At 41.0% G+C, this 12,524-nt stretch overlaps 1 protein-coding gene across 3 annotated transcripts in view; it reads right to left on the bottom strand.

The window, feature by feature from the left end:
- ZYG11B (zyg-11 family member B, cell cycle regulator) overlaps positions 1 to 12,282 on the bottom strand; it is an 80,336-nt gene extending 68,054 nt beyond the window's left edge. For all 3 annotated transcript variants that reach the window (XM_067726155.1, XM_067726156.1, XM_067726158.1), the window contains exon 1: positions 12,079 to 12,282. In XM_067726155.1, the coding sequence (XP_067582256.1) occupies positions 12,079 to 12,108 (30 nt within the window). In that variant the 5' untranslated portion in view covers positions 12,109 to 12,282. The remainder of the gene's footprint in view (positions 1 to 12,078) is intronic.
- Between the last annotated feature and the right edge of the window lie 242 nt (positions 12,283 to 12,524).

Below are 12,524 nucleotides of genomic sequence, written 5' to 3'. Positions count from 1 at the left end.
GAAACCAGGTGACTACAAAGATTACAAACTTGACAATTTCAGTATTAGAAATAAATTTTTTTACTGACATCTCTCTGAAGGACTATGTAACACTGCAGTGAAAAGCATGGGTTTGGGAGTCAGACTGCCTGGATTAAAATGCCAGCTCTACCACTTACAAAACAATATAACTTTAGGCATAAATACTTAATCTCCCCATACCTCAGTTTCCTGATCTGTAAAATACAGACAATAACAGTACATTACAGGATTGTTGTCAGAATTAAATAAATTTTAGGTGAAAGACACTTAGAACAGTGACTGGCATATATTAAATGCTCAATAAATGTGAGCTACTACTATACAATATAAACTCCATAGACCAAACACTATGTTTTGTTCACTGCTTTATTCCCAGAGCCAACAATAATGCCTGCTACATAGTAGGCACTAAATGTTTGTTGAATGAATAAATGAACAGTCAAGCACAAATTTATTATTAGGTGTATTTAAAATACTTATTTGCTCCTAGAGAAAGAGACTATATGTCTAGAGAGAAATATTAAGTCCCAAGTCTAGCCTTGAAATTAAACAATGGGATTGAAAAGCAGACAAATGTCATTTGAGTTCATTTTGATATAAGAAACTTCAGATACTTTGAACAATATCTTTGAACAATCTTTGATTCCTCATTTTAGTAGTATTCCATGGGAAATCTCTTTTTAGTTTATGGGTTTTTTTTCCCCTTGTATTTTTTACTGATTCAACCAAGTTAGACTTCCAGGAATAAACACCTAATGTAACCTTAGATTTGATTTAATCCCTTTACCTTCTCTTTCCCCAAATACAATCATTTTACAAATGAGGGAGAAGGTCAAGAAGGTAGTACCAAAGGCACAGATATATTGTGCTCAAGGGTACAGATCTTTTGAATTATTTGGCATGGACTGAGGGGAATTATTTTTCTTTTTAAAAAAACCCACCAACTAGGGAATTCCTTGGCGGTCCAGTGGTTAGGATTCTGCGTTTCCACTGCAGGGGGCATGGGTTGGATCCCTGGTCAGGGAAACAAGATTCCACATGCCATGTGGCGCAGCCAGAAAAAACAACCACCACCAAAAAAAAAACACCAACTACTCTTTAGAGATCCCTAGACACCAAATAAAAATGCAGGTAAGGCAAGCTTCTTGCATGTGTCACTTCAAGGCTTGGGCAGTGTGGCAAATGGCGGTGTGTTATAGGGCAAGGAGCTAGATTTCTATCTAAAAAAGATCAAGGCCTGCAAAGGTAAATAAATCCCCTTCCCATCCATCTTAGCTCATGTAATAAAGCTATTCTAAGAAACAAAACAAAAATTCAGGTCAGTAATCACTGAGCAGATGAGCAGATCATAGGAATCAACAACTCATAGATATACTTCAGCATTATTTTCCTCTAAACTACTAGCATTAGTTTTGAAATATAATATGGTAAACAGAGAAGCTCGGTTAATAATGGAAAGAGCACTGGGCTTGCAGTCAGTCCTGGCTCTGCTACTTAGTAGCTGTGTGTCCTTAGGCAAATAAATTAACTTCTCAGTTTGCTTATCTGTAAAACCAATGCTAAACCTCCATCTCGACTACCTCACAAAATGGCAGTGAGGAATAAATGGGATGTGTATGAACGTGTCTTTAAAATACTAAAGTACCATGGAAATATTAACATAATTGAATGAAGGGTTTCTGGTGTGAAAAATTGGGTAATACATTAATGGAGTTTACACAAAATTAAAACCTATAAAAGCAGCTTGGGACTTCCTTGGTGGTGCAGTAGTTATGCATCCGCCTGCCAATGCAGGGGGCACGGGTTCGAGTCCTGGGCCGGGAAGATCCCACATGCCCCCGAGCAACTAAGCCCGTGCGCCACAACTACTGAGCCTGCACTCTAGAGCCCGCGAGCCACAACTACTGAGCCCGTATGCCACAACTACTGAAGCCCGTGCACCTAGAGCCTGTGCTCCACAGCAAGAGAAGCCACTGCAATGAAAAGCCCGAGCACCGCAACGAAGAGTAGCCCCCGCTCACCACAACTAGAGAAAGCTGGCGCGCAGCAACAAAGACCCAAAGCAACGAACACCCAATGTAGCCAAAAATAAATCAAATTTATAAAGAAGAAAGAAAAAAAAAAGCGGCATGCCCTGACTCCATAGTACTATAGGTAATAGAATATATCTACTTTACTAAAATATTTACCTTTAACATGCTAGAATCTTACATTTTTTTAAGAGGTGGAAGGGATCACAGAGAGGATTTAATACAACCTTTTCACTTTAGAGATTTAAAAATGGAGGCACAGAGAGATAAAACGATTTGCCATAGGTTAAGAGGCCTATGAAAAGAATATAACTGATATTACGTAACTAAGAACATTGAAACTTTTTTTAAATGCCCTTAGAAAAGGAGAATATGACATTGAACAGGCATTAAGATGCTTTTGAGAGCTAAGAAAAGTGTTTATACGAGGGAGAACTGGAGATGGGAAAAAAGAAAAAAGATCTTTATACAGAGCTAACAAAATGTTTAAATAATTAACCACCCCTCTACATTTACCAGTCACTGATTCTTTACTATCTGTATTTAAATATTCTGTTCTCCAGAAGGATACCTCCACAAATTACAGACAAATAATTTGTAAATTTTTATACAAAGGGATATTGCTTTGCAATTCATCTTGAAATCACTTGGCTTCTTCCCCAACTCTTTCTGATGAACTCTTCTGTACAGAAATGCTTATCCTAGGTCAAAAGTATCACTTAACACTAGTAAGAGAAACTATCTGATCCAAAGTTTCTTACCCATCAAAACTCTTTTTCCCCTCTGGGGACCTGTACAGAGTGTCACCTTTTTTTCCCCTTTTTCATGACTCACATCTCAGTTAACATCACCTTATGCACTTCTCTACAAAATACACACATTCCTTCATTGAACAAATATTTATTTACTTACTGTGTGTCTCATGCATTATGCCAAGTGCTTAAGACATGAAGCTGAAAAAATACAACTCTGTTCTTACCCTCAGGGCACTCATAATCTGGAGAGAAAGGCAGCCTCCTTAAAAAAATACGGCGACCACCCACCGGGTAACTGCTGTAACCAAAGCACACACAATGTACAGGGGAGGCAAACAGGAAAGGAGGAACCCAAGGCTGCCTGAGGGTAAATGAAGGCTTCACAAGGAGGTAGGGTTTAAGGGGACACCTGAAGGTTAAATAATCAAGAAGGGCACAGCATCTAGGTTAAAGTAACAGTGTAAGCAAAACTAGAGGCACGATAAACAAGCATGTGTGCTCAGTATTACTGAGCAGGAAATGAAATGACTTTTTCTCATAAAATGATTAGCTCATTAAAGAATTAGATCTTAAGGGCTTCCCTGGTGGCGCAGTGGTTGAGAGTTCGCCTGCCGATGCAGGGGACGCGGGTTTGTGCCCCGGTCCGGGAAGATCCCACATGCCACAGAGCGGCTGGGCCCGTGAGCTGTGGCCGCTGAGCTTGCACATCCAGAGCCTGTGCTCCGCAGCGGGAGAGGCCACCGCGGTGAGAGGCCCGAGTACCGCAAAAAAAAAAAAAAAAAAATTATATCTTAAGAATCCTAGTATACTACGCAAAACTATTTGCTGAGCCCCCACTATGTGCTAGATGCTGCCAAGTACAGAGGATACAGATCTTTGTAGACCCATTGCTGGCCATATGTACAGCTGCCACCTGAGTTGTGCAGTACAATCTGTGTGGCTGCAGCAGGGCTATAAGACCACTATAAACTAGTGGGGCCTAAACTGTAGGTTCCTTAAGCATAGTGAAGAGTCCACAAATTTACATGCATACCAAGTATGCTCTGTCCACAATAATATCTTGAAATGTACACTTTCAGTGCACAGTAGATACTGTTAGAATTAAGAGTGCAGTATCACTTTAAAATAATACTTAATTTCTACCAGCCTTTTGGTTTTCTCCCCCAGCTGATGTATTCTAAAAGCATATTCCTGTCACGTGTCTCAAGCTTTTCAATGTTAAAAAGGTATCTAAATGCTAAACACAGAATGCCACCAACATCTGATACTCTCCAAATGCTTTGTAGAAAGACGATTTGGCAATATGGATCAAGAACCATAAAATTATATATACCCTTTGACATATTCAATAAATATGAATTACTTTTATAATGGAAACAACAGTACAAATATTTTAAATGCCTGAATTCAGTTTAGATTCCTACAGTCTCATAGAGTACAGGGAAGGTATTTGAAATAGCACAGACTTAGGGGTTGGACAAACCTGTGCTTGAATCCTGTTCTGTCACTTATTAGGTATATGACTATAGGAAAGTTACCTGATTTCTCAAAGCCTCAGTTTTCTTAACTGTGCAATGAGAAAGCATCATCAACCTCATGGAACTGTAAAGATTAAATAGTATATCATCTGATACACTGTGTGCTCACTAAATGTTTGAGATCATGCTCTCTAAATAAATGTCCCAGCATTCAAGAATTTTGTTTTGGGCTTCCCTGGTGGCACAGTGGTTAAGATCTGCCTGCCAACGCAGGGGACGCGGGTTCGATCCCTAGACCGGGAAAATCCCACACACCGTGGAGCAACTAAGCCCATGCGCTCTGGAGCCCGCATGCCACAACTACTGAAGCCTGTGCACCTAGAGCCTGTGCTTCGCAACAAGAGAAGTCGCCACAATGAGAAGCCCGCACACCGCAACGAAGAGTAGCCCCCGCTCGCCACAACTAGAGACAGCCTGTGCACAGCAACGAAGACCTAACACAGCCAAAAATAAAAAAACAAAGTTCTGTAAAAAGAAAAAGAATTTTGTTTTAACATTATTTTCCCATTTTAATTATTAGCATTAAAAATGTCTTTTATTCTATTGCAGATAATGACTATTTCTGCTACTTATTGGTTATATGTTTTTAAGGGTTAGCTTTAGAACCTATGCAAAAAGTAGTGTTCTAGCCAGCATTTCCTAATTCATGGATGATTCAATCATTAAATTCAACATTGATACCTATTTCATTTTGTATATTTAAAAATATTTTTTAATTGAAGTATAGTTGATTTACAATGTTGTACCAATCTCTGCTGTACAGCAAAGTAACTCAGTTATACACATGTAAACACCAATTTGTATATTTTTGACCATCTAATAAAATAATTATTTAAATTTTTCTCCTGTAAAAACAGAATAGTTGAGAGTATCCAAAAATTTATCCACTGAACATGTGTGAATTAGTGGAAATGAGAAAACTGGCTCATCATATTATAGTCACTCAGTTGTTATAACTTCATCTGAACACAGAACAACACAGTAATTTTAAATTATTTTTATTCTTAGAATGAACTGTTGGTTAAAGACAGGAAACACAAGCTGCACTGATGATGAAATAAGAGTAAATGAGTGCATTTATCTTATCAGGATTTTTAAATGGTACATCAAGGTATCTCCGTATTTTTTTTAAGTATTAAAAAAAGAAATGTGATGACAGTTATATCCAATTTGGATTTTCAATATTAGAAATAAACTATCCGTACCTCCAATGTTTTATTTGTGGAGACAAGCTTGCAAGCAACAGCCTAGAACCATTCTTTTTGTTTTGTCACTTAGAAACAAAACAGAAAAATTATAAAAACTTACTGATTTTTATTGATCCACCTCCTAGAGTAATGAAAATAAACACAAAAGTAAACAAATGGGACCTAATTAAACTTAAAAGCTTTTGCACAGCAAAGGAAACCATAAACAAAACAAAAAGACAACCCACAGAATGGGAGAAAATATTTGCAAATGAAGCAACTGACAAGGGATTCATCTCCAAAATATACAAACAGCTCATGCAGCTCAATATCAAAAAAACAAAGAACCCAATCAAAAAATGGGCAGAAGATCTAAATAGATATTTCTCCAAACAAGACATACAGACAACCAAAAAGCACGTGAAAAGATGCTCAACATGTCTAATTATTAAAGAAATGCAAATCAAAACTACAATGAGGTATCACCTCACACCAGTCAGAATGACCATCATCAGAAAATCTACAGGGCTTCCCTGGTGGCGCAGTGGTTGAGAATCTGCCTGCTAATGCAGGGGACAAGGGTTCGAGCCCTGGTCTGGGAGGATCCCACATGCCGCGGAGCAACTAGGCCCGTGAGCCACAACTACTGAGCCTGCGCATCTGGAGTCTGTGCTCCGCAACAAGAGAGGCCGCGATAGTGAGAGGCCCGCGCACTGCGATGAAGAGAGGCCCCCGTTTGCCACAACTAGAGAAAGTCCTCGCACAGAAAGGAAGACCCAACACAGCAAAAATAAATTAATTAATAAACTCCTACCCCCAACATCTAAAAAAAAAAAAAAATCTACAAACAATAAATGCTGGAGAGGGTGTGGAGAAAAGGGAACCCTCGTACACTGTTGGTGGGAATGTAAATTGGTGCAGCCACTATGGAGAACAGTATGGAGGTTCCTTAAAAAACTAAAAATAGAGTTGCCATATGATCCAGCAATCCCACTCCTGGGCATATATCCAGAGAAAACCATAATTGAAAAAGATACGTGTACCCCAATGTTCATTGCAGCGCTATTTACAATAGCCAGAACATGGAAGCAACCTAAATGTCCACTGACGAAGGAATGGATAAAGAAGATGTGGTACATACATAAAATGGAATATTACTTAGCCATAAAAAGAATGAAATAATGCCATCTGCAGCAACATGGATGGACCTAGAGATTGTCATACTGAGTGAAGTAAGTCAGACAGAGAAAGACAAATAGCGTATAATATCGCTTATAAGTAGAATCTTATAAAACGGTACAAATGAACTTATTTACGAAAGAGAAATAGAGTCACAGATGTAGAAACCAAACTTATGGTTATCAAGGGGGAAGCAGGGTAGGGGGTTGGGAGATTGGGGTTGACATATACACACTACTATATATAAAATAGATAACTAATAAGGACCTACTGTATAGCACAGGGAACTGTACTCAATACTCTGTAATGACCTATATGGGAAAAGAATTTTTAAAAGAGTGGATATATGTATGTATAACTGATTCACTTTGTTGTACACCAGAAACTAACACAACATTGTAAATCAATTATAGCCCAATAAAAATTAATTTAAAAACATCCACTGATTTTTAAAGTACAAAAAAAGCAAGAATTCCTAATTTTAGGTTAAAAAGTCAGTTCTTATCTATTTTGATGCCATAAGCATAATTAATTTCAATCTACACTGTAATATATATTCATTTAAAAATATGCTTTATCTTATGTTAATGTGTCATTTGTTGAACAGTAATGGCTGAAATTTAAGGTATTTTGTTCAGTATATTATTAAATAACCTATATATATAATTCAAAAATAAATATATTAAATATATATATTAAAATTTCTCCTTTCTCATATCATACAAAAACTATTTTAAAAAATTAAATAATGTTGGGAAGTGCTAATTCTCCCTCTATATGACCTAACACATGACCTGTGGGAGACTTACTGTTTGTAAATTAAGGACTTTGGTATGGTAGATTTACCTTGTTTTCATATTCTGATAAATCCCTAAAGGCAGCATAATATATGAAAACCGAGGCCCAGAGAGCAAAACTGCAAAGCTGTTAGTGATTCTATAACTCCTTAGTAATGCCTCTGTGGAAAATTCACTTAGCCAAAAAGTGGTGTGCCAGATCTTCCTATTTCATTTCCCTATACTCACCTTCCTCCAATTTATATCATCACCACCACCACCACAAGGTTAGGGTGAAAGTTCATGCACTTCCTTTTCACCCAGACTAGTGCAACAGCTCTTGCCACTCCAAATCATATTTCATATTGATCTGGAGTGATCATCCTCAAAATCTCTTATGATAATTCCTTCACATCTTTCAAGGTACCCAAGGTTTTTACAATGAGGCCCAAACTCCTGAGCCTATAATTCAAGGTCCTCCATAATTTGACCCTAGGCTCACCTAGTCTCGCATCCTATCACACCCTTAATGCTAGAATCATACATTTCCCTGCATACATCCTTCAGTTTCAGCTTCTATGCTCAAGCTAGTCCCTTTGCCAAGAATGGCTTTCCTGGGCTTCCCTGGTGGCACAGTGGTTTAGAGTCTGCCTGCCGATGCAGGGGACACAGGTTTGTGCCCCGGTCTGGGAAGATCCCACGTGCCGTGGAGTGGCTGGGCCCGTGAGCCATGGCCGCTGGGCCTGCGTGTTTGGAGCCTATGCTCCGCAACAGGAGAGGCCACAACAGTGAGAGGCCCACGTACCACAAAACAAAACAAAAAAAAGAATGGCTTTCCTTTCCTAACTCTTACCCAATAAAACCCAGAAGTTAAAACTCCAATTCAAATGTTCCTTTTCAACAAAGCCTCCCTGACTTTTTCTAACCCTCCCCAAAGTCATCCATCCATTCAACAAATATTTATTAAGCACTTATTATGCACCAGGCACTATGTAGGTGTTAAAGATACAATATGAGGGGCTTCCCTGGTGGCGCAGTGGTTGAGAGTCCGCCTGCTGATGCAGGGGACGCGGGTTCGTGCCCCAGTCCGGGAGGATCCCACGTGCCGCGGAGCGGCTGGGCCCGTGAGCCATGGCCGCTGAGCCTGCACGTCCGGAGCCTGTGCTCCGCAACGGGAGAGGCCACAGCAGTGAGAGGCCCGTGTACCGCAAAAAAAAAAAAAGATACAATATGAGCCAAACAAACACGATCTCTACCTTCAAAGAGCTAATACTTACCTCATTGGGTTGCTATGAGGATTAAATGAGATAAAATATGTAAAGCACTTAAAACAGGGCCTATACACAGTCACGTTCAATAAATATTAGCTATTAGTGTTGCTGCCTAACCATACTATTTAAAATAGTTGCCATACACAAATAGATATCACTTTATACCTTACCCTGATTCGTTTCTTCTTAGCATTTATAACTATTCTCATTACACATTTGTTTACTGTCTATCTTCCTTACCCCAAGGGACCATGCCTTTTTTTTTTTAAAACCGCTGTAACCACAATGCCTAGAACATTACCTGGCCCTCAGAAGCTAGTCAAAAGCCACTTCTGGGGGCTTCCCTGGTGGCGCAGTGGTTGAGAATCTGCCTGCTAATGCAGGGGACATGGGTTCGAGCCCTGGTCTGGGAGGATCCCACATGCCGCGGAGCGACTAGGCCCGTGAGCCACAACTACTGAGCCTGCGCGTCTGGAGCCTGTGCTCCGCAACAAGAGAGGCCGCGATAGTGAGAGGCCTGTGCACCGCGATGAAGAGTGGCCCCCGCTCGCCATATTACAGAAAGCCCTCACACAGAAACGAAGACGCAACACAGCAAAAATAAATTAATTAATTAATAAACTCCTACCCCCAACATTTTAAAAAAAAAAAAAAAGCCACTTCTGTATCATTGACTTTTATGGTCTGGGGGTAGAGACAGACATTAACCAAAAAGTCAGAGCAAGAAATACAAAATTACAATTGATGTGTATTCTATGAAAGAGAGTTACATAATGGAGGTGTGTGACTTAGGGTTGTTTGGGAGTTTTTCTGATGAGTAGGCAGGGTAGCTGGGGTTTCCCTGACTTCCTTGAGCTGAGAACTCCAGGATATGCAGGGTTAACAGGCAAGAGAGAGTACTATTACAGGTCATTCACATGTGCTATTTGTTCTATCTGGTTTTCCACAACACAACTCCTGTAATTTAATCCTTTAGGTTTCTTCCTGAAAGTAGGATCCTTTGGGAAGCCATCCCTAGCTATTCAAAACACAACATAACAATGAAAATTTTGAAAAATATAAAATACGAAGCTTTATAATAATGTTTGGTTCTATTTATTGAGTGCCTTACTACACCTGTTACACAAGGAAATTTTTTAAAGTAGCCTCTACGAATAATTCCTAGCTCATAATAAGGTAATACTTTGCCTTCTCTTCACCTCTCCCATACATCTACTTTTACACTGTGTGCATGTGTTTTAACAAGTAAGGAAAAATCCAGTTAGTTGGAGACAAAGTCTAAACCATAACCATGTCTAATGTCTTTCTAGTCTCATTTCCTACTACACATCCTCATTCCTGCATTCTTCATGTCACATAAAGGTAATCCTGCTACCTACAATACATCCTAATTACTTTCTACTCACATTCACAACAAAGCATTCTTCCCCTACCCAAAATGATCTATATAAATCCTGCTCACCTTTCAGGCCCAGCTCAAACGGCACTTTTGGATCCTAAATACCCAAAAAGGAGTTCATAACTCCCTCTGTACTCATACATTCATTCTCAGTGGGATGGCTAACACTTCCAAAAATCTAGCCATTTGGTGTATCTGATGGGACAGCTCTTTATTCTGAAAAGAAGATCATCACATCTTACTAAATTTCCTTTTTGCACCAAAAATAAGATTCTCAAACTCACTCTGTGTAGTCCACTAGTTGCCTCAAATTTCAGTTCAAGATTATATTTGTCAGATAGGAAAATGAGACCATAAAGTGAAATCATTCAAGCACCTACCTGGCCTGGGCACTGGTAATAACAGGAGTTAAGTAAGGCATAGTCACTGCCTAGAAGAACTCACATTTCAGGGGAAGAAACAGGTTAACATACAATGACAGTGTGATGAGCTGTGAATGTGAAGGATTGTTGTGGAGTCAGACACTGGAGAATGACAACCTAAAAATGCAGAGTCAGTGAGTTAGGGAAAGTTCACCGATTAAATAACTTTATAATAAACCACTTTCCAAAAAAGCAGATGGGGAAAAAACAGAAATTAACTAACCTCCTAGGAGAACATAATTACCAGGACTTCGTTTTGACTAGAATGTCTTATTCCTCCCAGAGACCAAAATTTAGATTGCTGTATATAATGGAGCAAAGGGTTCATTAAATGAACTGCAAACCATGTGTAACCCAACTCAATGAAAAACCCACTGAAGCTTCAAACAGGCAAGAGAGAGAAACAGGAAGGAGAGAGAAAATTTGCAAATGTAAGGCTCTCCCAACTAAAAGCAGAGAGGGCAAAACAAATGAAGATAATACAAGGTATTAAAGAGACTGTCACAATCTGACTGCCAAGCTGATTTTCGGTCTCCAGATGCTCTGGTCTCTGCCTCCAAACAAAAACCATTTGTTCTGAGTAATAGTAAAGCTTGTAAATAAATATTTTTAAATTTCCCAAACTGTAACTCGACATTAAAAGATACTCAAAAAAAACATTCATTTTAAAACGTTTTAAGTTATTTCTGTGAAAAGGCTAGATATCTCATAAGGCCATAGTATGCATGCCGGCCCTCACCCCATGCCTCACTCCATCACTCCAAAACACACTATCACTCAGGTTTTGCATTGACATTAGGTAATAAGGCTTGCAGACTCTCGCCAACACCTCCAATCTCCCTCTTCCCTCTACAAAAAAGAAAAGGAAGAAGAAAGAAAGCCTGCGACCCGCTATCTGCCCGCCCTACAGCTCCTGGGAAGCAATCGTCCTCAAATTGTTCCTGCTTAAACCCTTGAATCCCGTAGAAGGAAATGGGGACAGCTGTGAGAGCGGGGAAGAGAGGACATCCGATAAGGGGGAGAGGAAATGTGGATGGTGGAGGACGAAAAGGAGAAAGGATACAGAGAGGAGAGGGCAGTGGAAATAAAATGGTGAAAGGGGGTAAGAAGCGAGAGCAAAGAGCAGGAGCGAAAAAGAGGGAGGAAAAAGAAGGACGGCGTAGACTTCCCAAAAGAGAGAACAAGGCAAAATGGTAGAGGAGAAAAGGAAGGTCGGGTTAAAGGACGAGGAGGAATAGGCAAAGGGGAACGCGAAAGAAGCTGTCACTGGGGGTGATTTAAAAAAAGGGTGTCACCGAGTGGAGAGAGATTAAGGGGGGAGGGCTGTCACCCCAGTAGGTGGCCGGAGACCAAGGGGAAGAAGGAGTCGGTCACCGAGGGGGAGGTAACAAGGTGGGGAGGTAAAGGCAGGAGCAGACGGGGCATCAGAGCTGGGGAGGGCAGGGCCGCGGGGGCCCGGGTGGCTGGCGGCTGCGGCTCAGGCAGGCCTCGCTCCCTCACCATGGCTGCGCCGGCCTGGTCCTCGGGCATGCAACCTCTATCCTGGGCTCCGCGGCGGGCCGGGCCTGAGCCCGCCCCCAGGCTGAACCTGCGCGGGGGCTCCAGGAGGCTCCGATGAACAGCGGCTCCGGGCTTGGCCCAGGCCTCGGCCTCCTTGCCTCACAAGCTGGAAGGGTAGCAGCCGCAGCTGCAGCCCGACCCGGAGCGCAGACTCCGCCCCCGAGGCCCCGCCCTCGCCGCCAGCAGAAGCTTGGCCCCGCCTCCTCTCTGTCACTGCGCAGACTCGGCGGAGGAGTACCAACAATAACCCCCCCCACCTGCCCCGCCCCCGATTTCTGGCTTCTCCCCCTCCCAGGCCCTTAAAGGAGCCACACTTACTCAAATAACTAGAGCTTATAAATAAGAGCCTTAAATACACGACGTAACAGGAGATTAGAGCTGTCACT

This window comes from Pseudorca crassidens, chromosome 2 (genome assembly GCF_039906515.1).
Source record: "Pseudorca crassidens isolate mPseCra1 chromosome 2, mPseCra1.hap1, whole genome shotgun sequence".
NCBI classification, from domain to species: domain Eukaryota; kingdom Metazoa; phylum Chordata; class Mammalia; order Artiodactyla; family Delphinidae; genus Pseudorca; species Pseudorca crassidens.
This window is presented reverse-complemented; position numbering and strand designations above follow the sequence as displayed.